The 26128-nt window shown below is 31.8% G+C and overlaps 1 protein-coding gene across 1 annotated transcript; it reads right to left on the bottom strand.

Moving 5' to 3' along the window:
* LOC139485227 (probable ATP-dependent RNA helicase DDX20) lies at window positions 1-26095 on the bottom strand. Its single transcript, XM_071269518.1, has 10 exons — window positions 25829-26095; window positions 22318-22412; window positions 20101-20269; window positions 16846-16957; window positions 11454-11596; window positions 9290-9428; window positions 8656-8797; window positions 3986-4091; window positions 2772-2873; window positions 1-2398 (listed from the first exon to the last, which is right to left on the bottom strand). The coding sequence occupies exons 1-10, from the start codon at window positions 26010-26012 to the stop codon at window positions 162-164; spliced, it is 3429 nt and encodes a 1142-aa protein (XP_071125619.1). The 5' UTR covers window positions 26013-26095; the 3' UTR covers window positions 1-161.
* Window positions 26096-26128: the final 33 nt, after the last annotated feature.

Below are 26128 nucleotides of genomic sequence, written 5' to 3'. Positions count from 1 at the left end.
TAGGAAGGTAAGTTACCATTAAGGCATTTTATTACAAGACTAGATCAATACTTGTATTGCAGCTATGACTTAGATCTTTCAAACTTTTAACAAACAAGTTCGGCCCTTGACATGATTTTCTAGTGTCTTTTAAACAATCTTTCAAACATTTTACAAAAAAGTTAGTTCTTTGACATGATTTTCTTGTGTTTTTTAAGCATCATTTTGACATATTTCTGCTGCAATTGCAGGTTCTTTAACATCTTTTGATAGTTATGATGAGTTTGTGACTGAGTCATCTGAAAATACGGATTGTGATATAAGTATGGGTTGTATGCACTCATATATGGATTCTGATGTAAATTCATGAACGGATTCTGTTGCATATTCATGAATGGATTCTGTTGCATATTCATGAACGGATACTGTTGCATATTCATATAAGGCATCTGTTGCATGTTCATAAATGGGTAATTATACATGCTAGCATAAGGATTTTGATGATATCCACTTGTTTTGGGAAAGTGTGATGGAAAATTTGTGGAGTAACTTTTCATAAATGAGGCCCATGGATTTTGATTCAAATCATTTTCACTTCCAGAACTGTCATCTTCTGTAGATGATGCACAATCGTCTTCAAAATCATAACTAGCTTTTTTATAATGTGACTGTTTCACATTTCGACTTCCTGTCTGACCAAAGTCATGTGGATGTTTATGGTTCTGAGACTCCTCCTCCTCTGAATAGTCACTAGATTCACTAGATTCAGGACATTCAGATTCAGACAAATCATGTTTAACTTCCTGCCATGGTTCAGATCTATAACATTTGTACGGTTTTTCCCCAACCTCTTTGTTGTTACTTTTATCTTCTTTTGTTGACTTTTTCAAATTGCCTGAATTATAGTCCTTGCTAACTCTTTCTAAAGTTTCTTTCTGTTTTGTTCTTTTATTAGAAGTATCACCTTCCTTCTCATCTTTTTCTTTAATATCACTATGGATACCTACTTTGAAGTCTTTCAGTCTTTGATTATTTCCCTTTAGTTTGAAATCTTTCAATTCACTTGCCTTTTGTTCTACACAATTGCCAACAGAATGGATTTCTGAACTTTGCACTGGTGGAATATCAGCACGATCTTTTGATTGAAAAGAAATTTTAGGATTAGGCAAATTGTTTGACTGTTTTTTATTATTTCTTTTTGCTTGAATTGTGTGTCTGCCTTCTCCTTTTTTATTTGATTTTTCCTCTTCATGGTTTGCAGCTGCAGCAGTTGTTTTGTCACTTTCAATTTTTTCACAAGTCTGCACTGATTTCTGATCAAATTTTAAATGTGACATAGTCAGTATTTTTTTTACTTTTTGCAATAAACCCTCATTGTAATTCAATGCTCTGCAAATATTATTGATTCTACACTGATTAGTATCTTCTGATATACTGATTTTTGCAACTTTTTCTGACAGACTATTTGCAGTACTTTTGTGTGCTTTGCAACTATCCACAGCAGTTTGGTATGTGTGTGGATTTTGCAATTTCTTTAATCCAATAACCTCTTTTAGAGATGGAATTTTTATTTCCAGGTCGGTAAAGCTCTGAATGTCTGCCACATTTTCATTTGTAGATTTTACAACCTCAGAAGATTGGGTTACAGCACCTTTCTTTTCTTCATTTTCATTTCTTCTTTTGGCTGTTTTGCGTTTCATAGGTTCAGCCTTTTCATCATTTACTTTCACTTTCTCTAACTTCTTTTCTATTAGTTCAATTTCATCAATATCAGGCGTAGAAATATCAAATATGTCGTCTTCCACCTGACTAGCATGAAATTCTCTGACAAAATCCTCATCATCATTTCTCTCTTCAATAAGTTGTGTCCAAAAGCTAGCACTAGTATGCTTCTTTTTATTGTTCTTTGTCTGCTTAGCTTCCTCTTTAATATTCTCCTCTCTCCTTGACCCTTCTTTAGTTTGTATTTTCTCATCAGCTATAGAACTGATTACAGATTTAGAACTGTTCTCTGCAGAACATATGTCACCAATGTGTCCCTTATCACTTTGATCTGAAACTCCATTTAACAAAATATCTTTCTCCTTTCTTGAACTTACAATGTTTTTATCAGACTTATCTTCCTTCAATTTGGTGAAACTTGCAGAGCTATTTCGAGCATTTATTTTAATTGATTCTTGATCGTTTTCTTCCAGCTTATCATTCTTTGAATTTTTATGTTTGTCATCAGAAGCCTGCTCTGACTGAACATCAGTCCTATCTACAGAATTTGTTTGTTCTGACTGTTTATATTCTTCTTTGTTTTTTACAGGAAATGTCACATAACAGTTGTCTTTTACTGTTAATATTTTCTCTGTTGACACCATATCATCCAGATTTATTGTTCCTTGTGCCTTCACTAAGTCTACTGGAATAGGATCTAAAATAGAACAGTGAAAAATTATATTTGCAAGGATTAACTGTATGTTTGACATATGCTCAAACAAAATACTATTTTTTGAAATCAAATAATTCATTAGAGGAATAAAATGTAAATCTATATAAATGTAATTATAGGGTTGGTATTGGTCAGTCTTTAGTTTTCTATGTTGTATTTTGTCAACTGTTTGTCTTATGGTCTTTTCTTTTAGTGCAAAGGCATCATCAGTTTGTTTATAAACATTTTTGAATACTTATAACAGTATTGACTTTATGAAGCCTGGTTAAAGTTCACTAAAAATTCTACTTCAATAAATATTTCATCCACAACTGATTACAAATACCAAGTAAAACTTATTGCTTTATATGCATACCTGGAAGAAGTGAGATATTGGTTTTACATTTTCTCTCTACAGATTGAAGATTAACCATTTCTTGTCCTTCACTAACAATACTCACACAACCACCAAATGTTCCTAAAATACATAAATAATACTATTCAAAAAAATGTTGGCAAGACTCAGCAGTTCTACTCTCTAAAGTCACCTAGATAGATAAATGAATATGTGCAATAATCAAAGTCAATGACTTATTTTGTTACATTGTGTAAAATGAATATCACAAATTTAATATTAAACCTGTTTGTACAATAATAGTCAAAATTGACAATTACACTTTAAATGGTCAGCAATTTTATTTACTTTTTTGCAAAACATTTGAAATGTTGTTGTCAATTTGGATAATCATTTAAGAATTGCATTCAATTGCATTTTTTGACAACCCGGCATACAAAGGTATCCACTTCATGAACTCTACTGAAAGGATTCAAACAGCCACTAGTTCCTAGAGGGAGTTTAATATGTTTGTACAATGTTAAAGTACAAAATTAACAATAATGAATTGAAAATTGTGCTGTCATAATACATTTTGTGCACAAAAAGACAAGGAATTGATATTTGGTTATCCAATTGAGCAGACATTCTTGTGATAATTCGCTCAATTTACTAATAGAATTGAAATAATTTATGGGATCTATTATTTTTTGTGTGGAGGCCATATCTTTGGGAAGATTAACCATACTCATTTTCTCAATATTGCCTACCCAATATAATAATATCTCCTTTTTCACATTACATCATATCTTACATATAATTTTAGTTGTAATTTCTAATAAAAACATTTATAAAATAGCAAAGAGTGAAAAGCATGTACATGATGTATCATGTCATCAACTGGAGGAAAATGTATGTTTACAATAACTCTTCCTTATAAGCAAAAAATAGGAAGGATATTTGATTTGATTTGATTTTTTTTTAACTTAAAACCCAAGAATTCAACTGAGTAGTTTGAGTATCTAAAATACACAAGTTAGTAATTTGCTATAAAAATATAAGTTTCTTATTGTTTTCTACAATCAGCTCCAAAAATAAAGATTTCAGCGATCAAATAGGATTATATGAAAATGATTTTATGTTATCATTTCCAACTGTGGTCTTAAAAAAGCAAGCACTTACACGCATTTTATTTAATTAGTAGTGTTTTTAGACCCCTCTCCATTCCATACTATTATTTTTAGACAACCCCTTACCAAATCTTCCCGCTCTACCAATTCTGTGTAGGTAGGTCTCATGATCCTTTGGTATGTCAAGATTAATCACTAAGTTAACCTTGTCGGCATCTATACCTCTGGATGTCTGAAACAAAAGAATGTATCATTTATTAAAGTCATAAGAAAACAAGTGAGTGGTGACAAATAATGATCATCAAATTCTGGAACCAATGCATGTATATATCATAAACTTAGACCTCTTTGCAGGATTTTATCATTTTTTACGCAAATATATCATATAATTGTCATTTTTTTCTCTCTGTCTAGATTATGATTTAACAAATATGGCTGCTCATTAAATGCCATGTTTTGAAGCAGAAGTTTACGGATTGCCACCTTATAGTAAACAAGAGTGCACACACTGAAATGTCTCGCCTTCTTTACTAATCATTGATATTATGTTGATACTCCTAAATATAAAGCTTTATTACGACTGTCACATAAACTTAACATGAACCATGAAAATGAGGTCAAGGTCAGTTGAACCATATGCCAGGCAGACATGTACAGCTAACAATGCTTCCATACAACAAATATAGTTGACCTATTGCTTATAGTTTAAGAAAATAGACCAAAGCACAAAAACTTAACACTGAGCAATGAACCGTGAAAACCAGGTCAAGGTCAAATAAAACCTGCACGGCTGACATATCGATCATAAAATATTTCCATACACCAAATATAGTTGACCTATGACATATAGTATTAGATAAAAAGACCAAAACTGAAAAACTTATCTTTGACCACTGAACCATGAAAATGAGGTCAAGGTCAGATGACATCTTCCCGCTAGACATGTACACCTTACAATCATTCCAAACAACAAATATAGTAAACCTATTGCATAAAGTATGAGAAAAACAGACCAAAACACAAAAACTTAACTATAACCACTGAACCATGAAAATGAGGTCAAGGTCAGATGACATCTGCCCGCTAGACATGTACACCTTACAATCATTCCATACAACAAATATAGTAAACCTATTGTATAAAGTATGAGAAAAACAGACCAAAACACAACCAGATGCTCCGCAGGGCGCAGCTTTATACGACCGCATAGGTTGAACCCTGAACGGTTGGGGCAAGTATGGACACAACATTCAAGCTGGATTCAGCTCTAAATTTGGATTATGATTAAATAGTTGACACAGCATAGGTTTTGGACACAGAATGAATGTGGTCTAATGAACTTAAAGTAATTTTTTTGTCTTTGAGCAATCACTATGCTGTTGAATATTAATCCTCTCAAAAAAATGTTTGAAGAAATTTTCTTTTTATTTATGAAATCTGAAATGAGAAAAATTAACCCCCCCCCCCACCATTTTTTTTCCACATCCCCCTTTCCCTTCTAATGGAGTTTGCAACAATAACTACTCATTTAAATACATTATAAAATATTAAAATGTAACAAAAAGTGCTTGTTATCACTGAATGGTAGAGAGTGTTTTAATTTTATCAGTTGGTAGTAAAAGTGAATATATACATTGTGCATTGTATAAAACAATGATTTAAGTTGATTCAACTACTATTCTGGACAAAGAAAGATAACTCCAATCAATTGAAAATTTCTTGCTATTGCACAATATTGTGCAATTAGATATTTCTTGCTATTGTGCAATACTGTGCAATTGAAGATTTTTTGCTATTGCACAATACTGTGCAATTGAAGATATTGAAGATTCTTGCTATTGCTGAATACTATGCAATTGAAAATTTCTTCCTATTGCACAATACTTAATATAATAATTTTGGATCCTGATTTGAACCAACTTGAAAACTGGGCCCATAATCAAAAATCTAAGTACATGATTAAATTCAGCATATCAAAAAAGCCAAAGAATTCAATTTTTATTAAAATCAAACTTAAGTTTAGTTTTGGACACTTTGGTATTTAATGTAGACCAATTTGAAAATGGGACTTAAAATTAAGAATCTACATACACAGTTAGATTTGGCATATCAAAGAACCCCAATTATTCAATTTTTGATGAAATCAAACTAAGTTTAATTTTGGACCCCGATTTGGACCAACTTGAAAACTGGGCCAATAATCAAAAATCTAAGTACATTTTTAGATTCAGCATATCAAAGAACCCCAAGGATTCAATTTTTGTTAAAATCAAACTAAGTTTAATTTTGGACCCTTTGAACCTTAATGTAGACCAATTGGAAAATGGGACCAAAAATTAAGAATCTACATACACAGTTAGATCCGGCATATTAAAGAACCCCAATTATTCAATTTTTGATGAAATCAAACAAAGTTCAATTTTGGACCCTTTGGGCCCCTTATTCCTAAAAACCTGTTGGGACCAAAACTCCCAAAATTAAACCCAACCTTCCTTTTATGGTCATAAACCTTGTGTTTAAATTTCAAAGATTTCTATTTACTTATACTAAAGTTATGGTGCGAAAACCAAGAATAATGCTTACTTGGGCCCTTTTTTGGCCCCTAATTCCTAAACTGTTCAGACCTCAACTCCCAAAATCAATCCCAACCTTCCTTTTGTGGTCATAAACCTTGTGTTTAAATTTCATTGATTTCTATTTACTTATACTAAAGTTATTGTGCGAAAACCAAGAATAATGCTTATTTGGGCCCTTTTTTGGCCCCTAATTCCTAAACTGTTTGAACTAAAACTCCCAAAATCGATACCAACCTTCCTTTTGTGGTCATAAACCTTGTGTCAAAATTTCATAGATTTCTATTTACTTAAAACTAAAGTTATAGTGCGAAAACCAAGAAAATGCTTATTTGGACCCTTTTTGGCCCCTAATTCCTAAAATTTTGGGACCAAAACTCCCAAAATCAATCCCAACCTTCCTTTTGTGGTTATAAACCTTGTGTTAAAATTTCATAGATTTCTATTCACTTTTACTAAAGTTAGAGTGCAAAAACTAAAAGTATTCGGACGACGACGCCAACGTGATAGCAATATACGACGAAAAATTAAAATTTTTGCGGTCGTATAAAAACTTAACTATAACCACTGAACCATGAAAATGAGGTCAAGGTCAGATGACACCTGCCAGTTGGACATGTACACCTTACAGTCCTTCCATACACCGAATATACTAAGACCTATTGCTTATAGTATCTGAGATATGGACTTGACCATCAAAACTTAACCTTGTTCACTGAACCATGAAATGAGGTTGAGGTCAAGTGAAAACTGTCTGACGGGCATGAGGACCTTGCAAGGTACGCACATACTAAATATAGTTATCCTATTACTTTCAGTAAGAGAGAATTTAACATTAAAAAAAATCTGAACTTTTTTCCAAGTGGTCACTGAACCATGAAAATGAGGTCAAGGACAATGGACATGTGACTGACGGAAACTTCATAACATGAGGCATCTATATACAAAATATGAAGCATCCAGGTCTTCCACCTTCTAAAATATATAGCTTTTAAGAAGTGAGCTATCACCGCCGCCGCCGCCCGATCACTATCTCTATGTCGAGCTTTCTCAAACAAAAAGTTGCCGGCTCGACAACAAATAACAAAAAGCATGGGTATTGAGCACATGTTTAACACGTTCAATCAGATAATTGTTCATTTTAATGACAGATCCATGCGTATTGCGATCACAGGATTTTTACGAGGAGGGTCACGCTCAGGTCACTATGAAAACGAAAAATATGTCGGCGAATTGCTTCCTGGAAGCAAGCAATTAAAAATAAATAAACTTCTTCTAAATCAGGACAAATTAAAGAATTTTCCTCAGAAAAAGTATATGTACATAAGTTTTATAATGAAAACTATCCATTGAGTTATAAAAAAACATATGCATACTTTTTTTTTTATTGGAGGTTTCATATGACTTAAATGATGCCATGTTTCTACTCTTTGGTATGGTTGTTGTCTCTTTGACATTCCCAATTTCCAATTTCAATTTTTAATAAAGGCTAGCATTTTTTAATGTTATAAAAGCTTTCCTATTTTTTTTCTTTTTAAACTGATGGAACTTTATCAAGTCTTTCAAAATTCAATTCAACGTTTTCTTACTGTGAAACATAAGAAAGGGAGTTCATTTGTTAAAACTATATGAGATCAAGAGGGAAAGTGGTACAATAAAAACAAGAATGTGTTCATAGTACACGGATGCCCCATCTGCACTATCATTTTATATGTTCAATGGACCCTGAAAATGGGGGAAAATCTCTGATTTGGCATTAAAATTAGAAAGATCATATCATAAGAAACATGTGTACTAAGTTTCAAGTTGTTTGGACTTCAACTTCATCAAAAACTACCTCGACCAAAAACTTTAACCTGAAGCGGGACGAACGGACCCCACAGACCAGAAAACATAATGCCCATAAATGGGGCATAATAAATGGGTATAAAAAATGTTTTGGAAGCGAGTTGACTCCATAACATGCTGTCTCATGCTAAGTGTATTTCATTTCAAAACAGTTATCACCATTAAACACTCAAAAACTGAATTCATATCTAAAGTTCTTTAGAAAATCAAAGCTGAAAAGTGCTTTCTCTTAAAAATGAGACCACACTTTGATTCATCAAGAACAAACGAAAAATCGTTTAAAGTGATGAAAAAGTCTATTTGAAGAATCTTATTTTTTTTGGACATTGTGAAAATGCACCCTATTTTTAAGACCACATTTACATTTGTATTTACCAAGTCAGTAGATATCAGAACTCTACATTTGAAGGTTTTCAGTTTAGCCATTGCCAAATTTCTGTCCTTTTGATCTAGACAACCAGCAATACAGGCAGTAGGCCATCCTTTAGAATTCAGTGCATCTGCCATGTTCTGTGCCCTGGAAATACAAAGATTTTGTAATTGTCTAGAGAAAGTGCAAATATGAAGAAAAAAAAATATAAACAAAAATACTTCAAGGTAATTTCAAAAATGGTAGGTCCAAAAATTCTATTGTTAAATTGAGAACGGAAATGGGGAACGTGTCAAACAAGCAACAGTCGGAGCAAAGAGTCTAAATAATTGCAACTAAATTCATTAACTTTAAAAATCTGCCATCTTTATCATTTTCCTTAAGTGATAAAAAAATAAGATGTCAAAAGGACAACCACTGAAAAAGTTGCATACTGGTGACATGGATAATATTTGACACCCACACAAAGTTGAAATTTTAAAGCTGGTCCTGTGTACATGGTGTATGTTTTACTGCAATAGTCATTTGAAACAAGAACCTATAACATATACAGTTTGTAAGTCAGAATGCAAGGCATTGTTGAAAGTCAACATTAAAAAGTGGAAAGCTAAATAGCAAAAAAAGCAACATATAACATACATGGTCTGTAAGTTAGAGAATACCAGGCACTGTTGGAAGTCTATTGATGAAAGCAGAGCTGTGACAATTTCTACTTTACTCTCAAACAACTTGTTAGGTAGTGGATGGAACTTCACTGATTTGTAATACTGTCTTATTCCTAGAATAAAATAATAAATTTTAAAATCATGTTGTTATATAATATGATAATGGGAAAGTTTAACAGCCTTGTTTTGTTTCTAAGACATAAACTTCAATGAAAAACTGAGGCATATAATGATTTCATTTTTGGTGGTGATCTTTTGTGTATGCCTAACACTGATTGATTTCCCTGTATATTCTAAAGGTTATACATGACACTGATTCAATCTTAACCATAAGTAATCACCATATATGCAATAGTGATCATGAACTTTTCAGTATTGTTTTCCAAATATCAAACAGATGATATGCATATTATAGTTTCTAGATAGATATGTTTTGAAAATGAATAATATGTAATATGAATAGGACTTAAATTAGTTTATAGCAGGGATTTGATCTGTGTTGTATTTTTTCTTGTTTAGACCTTTGTTGCTGTTTTTTTTTTTAATAAAGAAGACCCTGTCATCAGGAAAGACATTAAAATTTGAAATAGAATTCTATAAACTTTCTTAAGGTGGTTCATAACACTACAGGGAGATAACTGTAAAAATCAGGTGAACGTTTTAATCAAGTTCTATTGTTAACATGGTTAAGGAATTATTAAGCTTTTCACTGATCATAATTGGTGCTAGTGAAACTGCTATATGTCCATGGAAAATATTCCAATGAAGTGTGTGGTTCAAGTTTTCTGAAATTTTTATATTTTTGTCAAGGAGTCAAAGTAAATATTTTGTACACATTTTATGAAAATTAAACAAGCCAAATTAATTTTAGTGAAGGTGTTGGATACCACCTTAAATTAAATTGTTATGGAAAGAAATTATAATTACTCCATCCATTAAACATACTTTAGTAGTTGTTAGTACGGTAACATTTTATCTAAATACTAGGAATGTTAACTGGTCATACTGATTTAAATTCACTAAAAGCTATTCAATCAGTGCTTGTAAGCACTGGGTAAAGATTGCTTCAATTTATCAGTTGGAAGTGAAATTAAATATTACGTTCGTTTTAGTTGATTAAACAACAATTCTAGACAAAGGAAGATAACTCCAATTTTTAAAGATAGCTTTAACAATGGCAGAGTTCACTTGAAACTCTCGAGTTAACTTTACTAACTCGGGTTTCAACAAAACGATTTTACTTGAACCACTCAAGTTAACCCCTCGTACCCTGGTTCCAACACTCACCGAGCCTGGGTTAAACTCGAGAAACTCTTGAATGACGTCAAACCAATGAGAATATTTATTTTTTATGCTTGGTCAGGGCCTTACCCTAGAGTTGCTTAGAGATGTTCCAAATATCAACTCTAGTGTGTTCACGTGATAATCTATTAACTCTGAAGTCGATTGAAGAGTTTCAAAAGAACTCGACCAATGACTTCATTTATATTTTTAGAACAGATTTTAGATTCCTGCACCTTGCGAAAGTTATGTAAATTTCTTGACAAGTGTATCATCATTTTGTGCCTTGAATATCTGAGCATATATTATATCGATAAATTACTGGAAATGTTCATGGATATCTGATAGGATGTATGATCAATGCACTATATTTTGTGTAGCAAAAAATGTAGTGATAAGTCTTGGAAGATTTAGATATCAAGTCAGTCCCATAAGGTTTTGATTGCATTTCATGCAATCTTTATAACCTAAAAATCTAATCACTGCTAAAATCAAAATTTGAACAGAACTTAAGGATCTACAAACCTGTAACATTTACCCTATTTCAGTTTGAAAACAAGAAGATGTGGCATTCATAATGATTCTCAATAAAAACAACTTATTGTTTAAACATCAACAACTTTGAGTCAATGAGATTGGCATATTTCAAGTTACTGTAAAATCTACAAATTGAATGTAGATATTTTTATGATGTCTGAATCAAGAATGAATTTATTTTTTTGGGCAATTTTCTAATTTTCTATAAATATTCTTCAAAGCTATATGAATATAAGTTGAAGTGTATCCTTTAATTATTTTCAGAAAAACCTAGGACAGTCTCCCTTCAGTTCAAAGTATTACAAGCAGTAAGTATCTACCCAACAAAGCTGGATCTGTTACATTGAGTCGTAAGAAGGTGGGATTTCTCATGTAAGCTGTCAGATGTTCTGCTAAGTATTCTGGATAGGTTGCTGACAATGCTAACATCTGTTTGTTGTCTGGTAATGTTGAATAAATCCAACTGAAAAAAACTGGAGGTTATTCATACATGGTATTGAATTTTTTTCTATAATTAACTACATCACATGATTCATACATTAGTTGTAATTGTCTGTGAGCTAGCTTTCAGTAACTATGAGTATTCTTAGATCAGATTTGAGTCTAGTTAGTTCTTTGTGTCTAGTCTTGTTTTTTTGTTCTTTGAATCCATCTGATGAGTCAAGTCTTATTCAACTGTATGATTTTTCAGGTTTTCTTATATCATGGCCACTGATCAATTATTTGAATACCATTTGAAACAATTAATGTTAGCTTTAGTCTTTTTTCTTATAGCCCAATAAAAACAAAATGTTAAATTTCTGAAATTAATTTTCACTGGAGAATTTTTATTTAAATGAGTGTGTGTCATAAAGTTATTAGTCTTCTATTATAAGCAATTAGTTATTCTTAAATAACATCTTCGGTCAGGGATATAACTCTATAGGGTTTTTATAGAAAATAACTTGCATGTGTTATAACAGATACTTTCATGAGTTGTCTACTCTTTATTTCTTAAATTATAACATATATCAATACATGTTTTTTATTTGTAAAAAAAAAATCTAAATATTTTAATCTATAGTTGGCTATAGGGAACTCTTGAGACTTTGCGCAGAAACTAAATGCATAGCCTTGATAACTAATGTATTAATTAAATGAATCCAATTTTGATTAACCATGGTAAAATTGAGCAAGGAAATGGGGAATGTGTCAAAGCGACAACAACCCTACCATAGAACAGACAACAGCCGAAGGCCACCAATGGGTCTTCAATGTAGCGAGAAACTCCCGCACCCATAGGCGTCCTTCAGCTGGCACCTTAAAAATATGTATACTAGTACAGTGATAATGGACGTCAAACTAAACAACGAATTATACAGAAGAAACTAAAATTAACCAAATGCTCCACAGGGACGCCAACATGATACCAATATACGACCAAAACATTTTCAATTTTTGCTGTCGTATAAAAATCATACAAGACTAACAAAGGCCAGAGGCTCCTGACTTGGGACAGGTGCAAAATTGCGGCGGGGTTAAACATGTTTATGAGATCTCAACCCTCCCCATATACCTCTAGCCTATGTAGAAAAGTAAACACAACAATACGCACATTAAAATTCAGTTCAAGAAAAGTCAGAGTCCGATGTCAGAAGATGTCACAAAATAAAATAAATAAAATGACAATAATACATAAAAAACAACAGACTACTAGCAGTTAACTGACATGCCAGCTCCAGACCTCAATTAAACTGATTGAAAGATTATGTCTTCATCATATGAATATCAGGCACAATCCCTCCCATTAGGGGTTTAGTATCATACTATCATAAAATATATGAGAAGAACATAACCTGTGTCATGCCAACAACTGGTTTTTTTTTTAAATAAATGTGTTTAGTTCCGACCCTATTAGTGAATCAATATTAAAGCCAAAATATGCAATCTTTAATGACCTGACAACAGTATCGTAACTATATCCCTTCTTAATAAGTCTGTTTAAAGGTTTTGTAAGCTTTTGAGGTGAATACTGACATTTTGTGCTTTGTAAAGAATATTACCATAAAAGATTGGATGTGAAATACCTGAACGTATAAGATGTCTGCATGTTGAGTTATATTTACGAATTATTTCCTTATACCAATAATAAAATTTAGTAAATGTTTTGACTAGTTATAGTGATATCGAAAACCCTGGTGTTATAATTTTTCAGTAATAAGTACATTTCTGTCGCTTAAATCTAATACATTGTTACATACACGAGCGAATCGTACAAGTTGAGATATATAAACACAATTAGATGGTGACAAGGGAACGTCACCATCTAAAAAAGGATAATTAACGATAGGAAATGAAAAATCATCTCTTTCATCATAAATTTTTGTATTAGGCTTCCTGTTAATGATATAAATATCAAGATCGAGAAAAGGGCAGTGGTTATTGTTAGTATTAGCTATATTTAAAGTAAGTTCAACAGGATAAATTTCTTTAGTATTCATACTGAAGTCATCATTATTGAGAGCCAATATATCATCCAAATATCTAAAAGTATCGTTAAATTTTTGTATCAAATGTTGTTTCAATGGGTCTTTGCTAATTTTAGTCATAAATTGTAACTCATAACAATACAAAAACAGGTCCGCAATAAGTGGTGCACAGTTATTCCCCATTGGAATTCCAATAAATTGACGATATACGGAATCTCCAAAGCGAAACAAAAATGTTATCAAGTAAAAATTCAAGTGCATATATAGTATCAAAGCATGTCCAATTGACATAGATCTTTTGTTTATTGCTACTAAAAAATGACCTAAAAGAGTTTGAACATATGTACTCCCATTCTGACTTTTTAAATGGCCAGTTAATTAGGGATGTGAATTTTTTCTTAATAAGAATATGAGGCAAAGTAGTATATAGGGTAGAAAAATCAAAACTTTGAACAGATTCCAAATCACCCATATATGCATGCAATTTATCATGTACTCCCAACGAGTTTTTGACACTCCAGTAGTAATTAATTCCACTATTTTCAAAGGCCTTATTTGAACAATTTATTATCAGGTTTTTTATAGTACCAAGTGTACTAGTAAGTAGAATAGACAATTTAGTAGTGGAACAATGGCTTGAAGATGAAATAAATCTATATTTTTAAGGTTTTTTGTTTAGCTTCGAAAGCCAGTACATAGTTGAGACTTTCATTGTATTTGGTTCTGCTTGTAAAGAAATGGCTAAAATTTTGTGTTTGTTACAGATGTCGTTTTCTGAAAATGAAGTCAGTTGGAATGTTGGTGAAATTCGTGATTTCCAGAACCTCAATATAAAATTTATGTCAAACAATAATGATATTATTAGCAGCTTTATCAGACGGGACAAAAACAAATTCCTTGACTAGTTTTTTAAGTTTATGTTTGATACGCGAAATAGGGTTTTTATGGTTGTTGTTAAGAGTAAAATGTTCTTTAAAATGTTGTATTCGAATATCAACTATCTTCATTACTGAATAAAAAAAAAGAGTCCAAAGATTTTTTGTCAGCTTTTTCCCGTTTTACCCATTTCAAACAGTAGGTACGGAGTGAGTCCAGAATGATATTACGACACTCATTCCAATTAATAATTGACGGTTGACAATATTTAGGTCCTTACCTGAGGAAGATTTTAAGGGATAAACTTAGCTGTAATAAAAAGGCTTACTATTGAAGAAATGTAACTTATTATATGACCCACTTGGGAATTACTGGGAAGCTTGTGCAGAACCTCATTACCTGTTCTAGTAATTATTTCTTACAATAAATCAAAACAATTTCTTACAATAAATCAAAACAAAGTGATGGAAATCACTCATGGAAAGATTAGAAGAGTAGTTTGAATTATTTCATATTAAGGTATGGTGGGGAAAAATGAACATTTATAAAGCACTATTGCTGAAAATTGCATTTACAGCAGGTCTTTAGAAGGAAACTTGCTTTTCCAGTATGAGGATAAATAAAATGAGCTCATATTAAATAATATGGGTCTCTTAATTTGCACAATTTTATTTAAACTGCAGTTTATATCTTATCGAAATTATGTTGCCGGTTCTGAACATGTTTCAAAAGAACAAAAAATTTCAAAAATTCTTCTAGTAAATGTTACCAACTATCCTTGTAAGACATAAATCTGGACCAACAGCTTAAAACTTTAAAGTCTCAACAAAAAAAATTGAAAAATGTTGTTTTGGGGCATTTTGCAAGTTGAAACAGAGGTTATATGGCATTGAAGATTGAAAGTTTTAGAGTGCCTTTTTATCAATTTTTTGAAGTATTTTTCAACACAGGGCATATAAAATGTACTTTTTCAACGTAAACCAATTAAAAAACTTATCTTATTGACATGTGGATTCTTTCTTGATTGCAAAAATATATATTCACTTCTTATAAAAATTCAAATGACTAAAATATACATAATGATTGATTGGAAATAAACTAATAAACAATGGTTTGTTATAATTAAAATTTTTAAACTGTTTCAAGCCAATTCCTGATAAAAAAAAAAGTGCACTAATTTAATTGTTGATTAATTACAGATGATTATTGGAAATTTATCAAGTATATATAGGCCTTACTTGAATACCTTTTATTTACTCATATTTATATTCATATTTCATTTGTTTTTAAGATCATGTTAATCCATTAATCATTTATCTTTCAGATATAATTTACAGAATCACTTTATTTACTGTAGAGCAAAAGTAATTGGCAATAAATAAATCTATCATCCTTATAAATATCAAACATCTAATATACACATTTGTGTATTCAATTATGAGGTCAAATACTTGTGTATTAAGAACTATATGTATACTGAGTGGTCTGTATAATTATGTAAGACTGAGGTTGATAGATAATGTGGTCAATTTGATTGGCAGTTTAGGAGGTTGGGCATTGTAATTAAAGGTCCACCTTGTCTCTGAATGTTTAGTGATAATGACAGTTGTCAATCATACTAGTTGAATCAATACCCAGTTGACTTATCAAAATGTTTTTTAAAAAGCCTGCACATCAACACACCTTAATGACATACATTCTTGAATGAACTGCTCCAATAACATACCCAGTTTTTTTCAGTTTATATGTGTATTATGTGCACATACATGAGAACCATAGGGAACTATATTTCACTGTGAATACATTTAGTAACAGTAGCTAACCTGTCCTGTTGATAGGGAGGCTGGTGCCTAAGTAAAGATTTAGAACAAGTTCTAATCTTTCCAAAAACATTGTAATAAAGAATGATGTATGTGTGAGCAAATGCTTTGGAGTGATGTAGAGAAGCGGAACATCCTTAAGTTATTACAGGCATATTTTTTTCTGTAATAACAGGTGTAGTATGCATAATCGGTAAACTATGAACTGATATATCTTTCTCTAGTTAAGTATACATAAAGGCATTAGTAATATCAATAGAACTTGTATACATTTCAACTAAACTAATAATGTATATTGTCCCTATGAAACATGTAACATACATATATTTTCACAGTTCTTTGATTTTTAAGTCCACAATAACAAATCTATGTTATTTTTCTGTAATAATCCTATAGAGTTATAAGTTCTGGGCAGTTTATTATGACACCACCCTTCTCTGAATCAGGATTTTGATTGACTTTGATACTTAAACTGTCCTTTAAAGATCTCCTACAAAAGTTTTTAACTTAAAGGCTGTCTGTCACTTGCCTTGACCCAAGCAACTTACTTAATTTGTTCCTGGAAACTGTCTTCTAGAAGTTTGTCTGCCTCATCTAATATAAACATTCTAATATTCTCTATGTTCATTACACCTTGTTCTATCAGCTGTTTCATTCTCCCTGTAAAAAAACATGAAACATTACTGTGTATGGAATTTCAATTTTTGATTCACAGAATTGAGTTGTGAATGCAATTGTTTCTTTGTGTATAAAATATCAAACCATAGGTACCTACATGTATGTGTATAAAATATCAAACCATAGGTACCTATGGGTAACCATAGGCCGCCTCAGGCGTATATTCAAACACACCCTTTGTTAGATGCTGGATGTTCTACTGTAAAAACAGGGTGATTCTGTTAAAATATATTTTTTTGTGGAACTATTTCATAGTGAATGCTTTTCATTGAGTGTTTGACTTGAAAATACATGTATCTATTTTATAGACATTTTGGTTGCAAGTCATTGTAAAATGTACATGTAAGTCACCCTTAAGTAGGTTGTGTCAATGTGAAACACTTGACACCAACCATAATTTTTTTTACCTGAACCATCATGTGTCCATCATATATATTCATTTCTGTTTTTGCACTTATTATACACTTGTCAGTTATCTTGACACTTTAGGCCAGGGTTTTTTAAATTTGTTGGTTTAAAGACTTTTCCCATGAAAAAGTTCGGTCGGTTGGTCAGGAAAAAAGAAAAAATATGTAAAAAAAAAAATATATTTCACCTTTTTAGCAATATGTTTGGTATGCTATTTTGTAATAATTTCTTAAATTTTAGTTTCGATCAAATATTATTGCTCAGCTGTCATAAACATTGCATTACATCGTCCAATAGTTTCCAAAAACAGGGGGTTGTCTCCACAACAAAGACGAAATTAAATCGTCATTTCACAAACAAGAAAAAAACAGATCCAATTAGCTCTTTATAAATTTCAGGAAACTTGGTGAATAATGATCTTCAAGCACGAAAATTGATAGAAAAAAATGCAAACAAGTCGTACGAAAATAAGTTTCAACATTCATGTCAAAAACGTCATAGACTCCTCCACTGGAAAAAGAGGATATCAGGCTCATCAGTTGTCATGCATTCCTGTTTTTATATCCAATTGGTCAATTTCTTTTTTATTATCTAAGAGACAAAAAAGTTCTAAATGATTTGTTTATATTTAGTACACTAACTTGACGTCTTCCACGTTTGGACAAGTCCATTTTCTATTTTTCTATGAGATAATACATCTTACGGGAAGATGACAAATATGGGAAACAAACTTATTGTGTAAAGGGTTTTAAACACAGGTTTCGTTCCGCAAAATTATGTGCACAAACGACATTTCAAAGTCAGTTATGATTGATTGGTCTATTTTTAGATACGTAAACATACAGAATACGGAATATTTTTGAAGTTTAATTTTTTCACAACACAAAGTGTTATCAATTCTGTTAGTGTTTAATGCATTTCATTTCATAAAAAAAGACTGTTTATTCATTTTTCAAGGATAATATATTTGTCAGAGCAAGATAACAAGAGCATAAAATGTCAATTTTATTTTTATTCTGAAAATCGGAAAAATAGGTTCAGCGGACCGGTGAACCAACAAATGTAAAAATCCTAGCCTTATATTATGTATAGTATGTAACAATTTTTGAACAACAATTTGAGTAATGTTTTTCTTGACAAATAACTGTTTATATTCATATCAACTATAGAGAAACAGGAATATTTTTTCGTTCAATATGAAAGAACATAAAGACTTTAAGAAAACAATCTATAGCATCTTGACTTTTTTCCTCTTTTGTTTTATTAAAGTCATGTTGCTACTCATTGTCTACAGGGCTCACACTACTTCAGAATTATAGGGAGAAGTGACTTCTCTTTTTGAAACTGATAGGGAGAAGTGGTGAGATTTGAAAGAGAAGTGCTCATTCGCGCGGGTGCGCTACAATGTTTGGATTTTACAATAGTATAAAGGGCCATATGTAAATAATGTTCTTTTTATGTTGTTCAATTCATATGAGTAAAAAATTACAATTAAAGTAACATTTGAAATTAAAAGTTGTTTAAGTTTTACTATTAAGGTTCTTGTGAGAAACTACCAACTAAATATCTAGCACTAAAAAAAATAATTTTATTTTAAAAAATGTAAAGAAATTATATCAATTACAATTTAATTAAAAATTATCTTGTGTATGAAATTCAGTGTTTCTCATAAAAAAATATAAAAGTTATTAAGCTGGGCCATAATATATTGATATTAGTATAATAGTCTCAGAGTTAAGCAACTTTAATCAATAGTTTGAAACATTCATAAAAAATATAGGGAATTATATACACCAATCAATTAGATGTAACCAAAAGTCTCTTAATGCGTGTGGGATGCATAATTTTCCCCTTTGGGATCAATATTCTTCTGTCAGCTGTTCCATCCGTGCGTCCGTAGTAATTATTTTAAAAGTACGGATTTCGGTCATAGCTGGTCCGGTTCAGATCCGTAGTTTAGAAATCGGTCAATGGCGGACGAATGCAAGAAAATTTACAAAAATAAACGATGTTTGACAAGTTATTTGGAAAGGAACATGACGGTTTTAATGCAATAAATGGATTAAACATTTACTGGAGGCAACTTTTATCACGTTTAAATGAAGTAACAAACTTATTTTGCCGCCGAAATTTAGGTTGATGTACGTTTTCGAGGAACAAGCACCGGAACTTGCGAAAATGCACGAAGTGATAAAAAGTTGTATTTTTATCAAATAACCTGATACACACTGCGAAGACAATGCTTCAACCTCTTTTCTAAAGATAATGAATAGTTTATGTCTGAATTTCTTTAATTATCAGTAAAAAATTGATGTTTCATCAACTTGGTAAAAATTGAAAATGTCCGATGACGGAAGCAACTGAAAGCGACTATCGTCAAGAACAGGGCGACTTGTTTTCGCTTTTGGGGGTCGGGGAAAGCGAAGTGACGGTCGGGAGGGCGACTTCTTCGCCCAAGTCGCCTGGTAGCGTGAGCCCTGGTCTATAACAGCAACATTTTTCAACAAAAGCTATTTATTTAGAGATTTATGTAGGTTTAGATATCACAAACGTCGTTTTGGTCAGGAAATTCACATCTGACCACCTTTCTTGAGCTTGGATTTTTCCTCTGGTCTTGGGATCTCGCTTATAAGTCGGTACCCCTCTCTGGATTCTGAATTTTACTCCCAAACTTCCGACTTATAAGCGAGTACCTACGGTAAGATTTTAAATTATACCTGGAGTACCAACAGCTATGTGGCATTTCTTCAGTTTCTGTTTATCTTCTTGAAGTGGCATGCCACCTATAAATGTGTGGCATCTTAGCTGTGGTAATGTTTGACCTATTGATTTAACAACATCCCAAATCTGTATGGCAATTTCTCTCGTTGGAGCAAGAATTAAAACCTATAAAATTAATAAAATTTGATTTTAACAAACAAACTATACATAAATATTTTATGAGCTTACACACTTACAACAATCTCACTACAGGTAGTAATTTGATTCATAACTTCTAACCAATAGCTTAAACCCTTCAGCATGTTCAGTCATTTGCCCTTGGTGGTGTTCTATTATAGTCACTGTATCTCAATATTTTGTTCTGTCCTTGAGAAAATTTGGTGTTGATGGCTAATGTGATATTGTCCCCATAAAAATAACTCACACATTTTCCAGATTTGTTAGGATTTTATGTTTGACATGCTCATAGTCATAATGTTTTATAGACAAAATCACAATTGACTATTGTTGAAAACCTTATATTATAGATGTCTTATTTCGTGTGTTGGGGATTTTCTGTCTCATTGATGTATACTCTACACTGCCATTTATTCATATTATGATTAAAAGGTGCAATCATAGAGAATAAAAAATTCATATAAAGCAAAATATTTAATGAATGTTTTCTCTTAGAGCAATTCACTATGCTGTTGAATATTAATCCTCTCAAAAAAATGTTTGAAGAAATTTTCTTTTTTATTTATGAAATTTCAAATGAGAAAAATTGAACCCAATTTTTTTAATCACATCCCCCTTTCCCTTATTCCAAAACTAATCTCAATTAAAATTTCTAATGGAGTTTGCAACAATAACTACTCATTTAAATACATCATAAAATATTAAGATGTAAAAAAACTGCTTGTTATCACTGAATGGTAAAGATTATTTTAATTTATCAGTTGGGAGTAAAAAGTGAATATACATTGTCATTGTATATTGTATATAACAAAGATTTAAGTTGATTCTGGACAAAGAAAGATAACTCCAATTAAAAAAAATCTTGCTATTGCACAATATTTTGCAATTAGATATTTCTTGCTTACTATTTTGGACAAAGAAAGATAACTCTAATTAAAAAAAAAATTGCTATTTCACAATATTGTGCAATTAGATATTTCTTGCCATTGCGCAATACTGTGCAATTGAAAAGACTTGCTATTGCACAATACTTAATATAATAATTTTAGATCCTGATTTGGACCAACTTGAAAACTGGGCCAATAATCAAGAATCTAAGTACATTTTTAGATTCAGCATATCAAAGAACCTAACTGATTCATTTTTTGTCAAAATCAAACTAAGTTTAATTTTGGACCCTTTGGACCTTAATGTAGACCAATTTGAAAACGGGACCAAAAGTTAAGAATCTACATACACAGTTAGATTCGGCATATCAAAGAACCCCAATTATTCAATTTTGATGAAATCAAACAAAGTTTAATTTTGGACCCTTTGGGCCCCTTATTCTGTTGGGACCAAAACTCCCAAAATCAATACCAACCTTCCTTTTATGGTCATAAACCTTGTGTTTAAATATCATAGATTTCTATTTACTTATACTAACGTTATGGTGCGAAAACCAAGAAAAATGCTTATTTGGGTCCTTTTTTGGCCCCTAATTCCTAAACTGTTGGGACCTAAACTCCCAAAATCAATACCAACCTTCCTTTTGTAGTCATTAACATTGTGTTTAAATTTCATTGATTTCTATTTACTTAAACTAAAGTTATTGTGCGAAAACCAAGAATAATGCTTATTTGGGCCCTTTTTTGGCCCCTAATTCCTAAACTGTTGAAACCAAAACTCCCAAAATCAATCCCAACCGTTCTTTTGTGGTCATAAACCTTGTGTCAAAATTTCATAGATTTCTATTAACTTAAACTAAAGTTATAGTGCGAAAACCAAGAAAATGCTTATTTGAGCCCTTTTTGGCCCCTAATTCCTAAAATGTTGGGACCAAAACTCCCAAAATCAATACCAACCTTCCTTTTGTGGTCATAAACCTTGTGTTAAAATTTCATAGATTTCCATTCACTTTTACTAAAGTTAGAGTGCGAAAACTAAAAGTATTCGGACGACGACGACGACGCCAACATGATAGCAATATACGACGAAAATTTTTTCAAATTTTGCGGTCGTATAAAAATCATGAAAATACATTTACACATACTGACCTGAAGAGCAGATGTGTCAAGCTGAAGACCTTCTAATGCTATTACACTGAATACACAAGTTTTCCCTGTACCAGACTTTGCTTGTACAATCAAATCTAAAAAATATCAAAATATAAAATGACATTTAATTATTTAATTTCAACATGTTCATAATCAATGTGATTAAAAACCAAGTTATAATTGAATTTAAAAAGACAAGAGTTGATATCAAGTGATATCCAATTCACAATGGCTGTCGAACCCAAATTCCCCTATAGAAAAAATAACCTTTGTCTTGTAAAACTATATATTTGCCATGTTTGCAGAGTGTACACTGACATCCATTCATAAATATTTTTATTTTATAAATATATGCAAGTTGTGTATTCATCATGTTCATTAATTTTTTTGGTTGAAGAAAAAAGATTTTTACTATGTCATGTATGTAAAAGAGGGACGAAAGATACCAAAGGGACAGTCAAACTCATAAATCTAAAATAAACTGACAACGCCATGGCTAAAAACATGAAAAATAAAAAAGACAAACAGAAAAACAATAGTACACACGACACAACATAGAAAACTAAAGAATAAACAACACGAACCCCACCAAAAACTAGGGGTGATCTCAGGTGCTCCGGAAGGGTAAGCAGATCCTGCTCCACATGTGGCACCCGTCGTGTTGCTTAAGTGATTACAAATCCGGTAAATAGTCTAATTCGGTAGGTCATATTCATGAAAGGGAAGGGGATTGTAGTTACGACGTAAGGAACATATCCGATATCATTTGTGAAACGGTTATTCCATAACGGTCAACCAACTCGTGATGGCGTCCGTAAAATTTACGAAGGGATGATTTCAACTTCACCATTTGGAACTCTTGGTTTAATAGCTTCCTTGTGAGCAGCAAACCTCTATCAAGAAAATCATGATAGGAAATGCAAGCACGGGAATATCGTATCAATTGGGAGATATATACCCCGTATGCAGGTGCTGCTGGAATGTTGCTACTTAGAAATGGAAAGTTCACAATTGGAAAGCTGAAATCATCTCTTTTGTCGTAAAGTTTTGTTTTCAACCGACCCTCATTGTCAATTTCTAGATGTAAGTCAAGATATGAAGCCGACTTAACTGTATCTGTAGTATCCTTTATCTCTAGTTCGATTGGATAGATGCGTTCCACATAGTCACCAAATTTTGAATTGTTTAGTGAAAGAACATCATCTATATAGCGGAAAGTAGAGTTAAAGGATATTGCTAACTTCTTATCTTTCTTCTTAAGAAGTTCCTGCATGAAGTCAGCCTCATAATAATAAAGAAACAAGTCGGCGAGTAGAGGGGCACAGTTTGTTCCCATTGGAATGCCGACAGTCTGTTGAAAAACACGTCCTCCGAACGTAACAAATATGTTGTCAATCAAGAAATCAAGCATCTTGATAATTGATGTATATATTGACAAACAACCATGATAACATGAATAAGAAAATTTATGATTTTTTTAATGTAATTTACCATTTAACCCATTCGCGGCAAGTGCATCCTCAAGGATACACAATGTGCAGGGTGAATGCATTCTTGAGGATACATGATGCCAGGGTGGTGTATCTTTCAGGATACATAAATATTATCCCATGGAATTTGCAATTTTGTATTTTAGCCAGAAAAAAAGGCACTATCTTCTTGTATTTAATTTTACAATTCTATCATTTAATTTATAATTAGCTTCTTGTCACATAATAGTTTTTTTTCGTGTATAAATTATCCATACAAAATGTGTCATTTTGTCACAACCTGTAATGTAGCTTGAGAAAATGTGGGTTGACCTATCATTTTTATTATATTTTTTAACATATATTAAGATATACATGTACTATGTTTTGGCAAAGTATGAACAAATTTTATCATTTTTAATATAGACTCACATACCACCTTAATCATGTAAATCATGCAGAAATACATTGTATTTTTCAAGTTTTCCAATTAGCGTATTAAACTCTTAAATTCATAATTAACATAATTAACATGAGAGTTTACTCTGCCATTAAGACAAGGCTTAAAGATTTAACTCAAACATGGGAACACAGAAAATCTATTCAAGAAAAATCTCCTTCTGTTCAATGATAATCTACTCAATTAAAGGTTCTGAGAAGGTCGGTACAGTACAGACTTGAGTCGATCAACAACTGCTTTATTTGTAATTTTGATTTATTTCTAAGAAGTTATCTTTTTATTGACAAATGTTATCAAGATATAATAATTAAATAATTATATTATCAGGAGAATTATGGTGCAGGATACAGCAGGTCAATGAAAGCGCTGCTGTAATAGACTATTTTCATATTACCGACTTATGACTCTGAAGTTGATATTTTTTTAGCCAGGTTACCTAGGACATACTGGTAACAAGTCAAGTAAGAGCAACATAAAAAAAAGTAACATCAAGCTTTTAATCTATACAATTCTTGGGGAAAATATACTGCTTCATATTTTCTTTACAGGACAAACTCATCAGAAAATAGTAAAATTTTCCATCAAATTACACCTATTAAATGTTTGAATTTTTCTTATTACATTGTATGATCATGACTGCTCTTAATTGACCGAGTACCAGGATGTCGTAGGTAACCTGTCGAAAAATATTATAAACCAGAGTCAAAAGTCGGTAGAATGAAAATAGTCTATTGTCTTGGATACAGTTATATAATTATTATCCTTTGATTTTCGTGGTCTACAAATCTTTGTAGAGTTCTCAATGTGCAGTGTTGACAGTGTGCAGTATTATAAACTTGCAAATTTATATCATACACCTTCCAAATTTCTTTCTTTATATTGTATTCATAAAATAGTAAGGGGGGTGAAATTACTTTGAAAATAAGTTTGGGGCATAAAATTTTAGGTAAAACAGTGATTTGGTCCAGTTTGAAAAGGTAAAAAAAAAGAATGTCTGGAGGTGCCAAAAACAACCTGAAATTAAAATTGTCCACATTCTGAGTAGGAGCTGATATACCTTTCTAAGACTTTTTTACAATTTATCCTAAACATATTACTCAGGCCATTCATTAGGAGGCGGTACCCGGTACTTTTACCCTCCTATGCTATTGACAAGTACCGCCTAAATGTAGGAATTTTTATATAAGATATTCATGGAATAAATTGAAAAGTACCACCTAGAAATGTGGAAAGTACCAGTCAACATGAAAGATAATGAAACCCCTGATTACTCTTCACTGAAAAAATCTTTTTTGAAATAGAGCGCAGGTGCTTTTTTTTTATAATTTGTGGGTTTTTTTCTGTACACAATGCACTATAGAAAAACTGTGTTCCCAGGCCTAGGCTAGTCCAAATAAATATGACATCTAGAAAGGCTATTTTACTTTCTTACTTTGACGCCTTACACATCAAAGTAAAAAAAAAAGCCTTTCAAGACGTCATAATTATTTGGACTTACAAAATTCCCAGTTCTGGCCATAGTTTCACTTCGGCCTGGTAGCTCAGGACAGCACACAAACGTGCATGATGCTATAATCATTACCAAGTCCACATCTTCCTAGTGGTATTGCTTTTAATTGAATAGGCGAAGGTCTTTCAAAACCAGCAGATTTTAGCCCTTTCAGTATAGGATCTGAGAGTAAAAGACCATCAAAATTGACATTTTCGCTAATTAAAACATCTCCTGTTCTGGCTTTTTCTTTAAAATTGTGTGCAACAGATGTCATTGCTCTCAAATAACTTTAGCAGTGGCAGACAATTGCGTGCTAAATTTCCTTCACCGTCGTTGTCTGAACGAAACGTTTTCGTTAAACTACTTTTTATTGGCTAAACGCTAAATTTT

Source organism: Mytilus edulis, chromosome 1, assembly GCF_963676685.1.
Source record: "Mytilus edulis chromosome 1, xbMytEdul2.2, whole genome shotgun sequence".
Taxonomy (NCBI): domain Eukaryota; kingdom Metazoa; phylum Mollusca; class Bivalvia; order Mytilida; family Mytilidae; genus Mytilus; species Mytilus edulis.
Note: the sequence above shows the minus strand (reverse complement) of the source record. Positions and strands in the feature narration are given on the sequence as shown.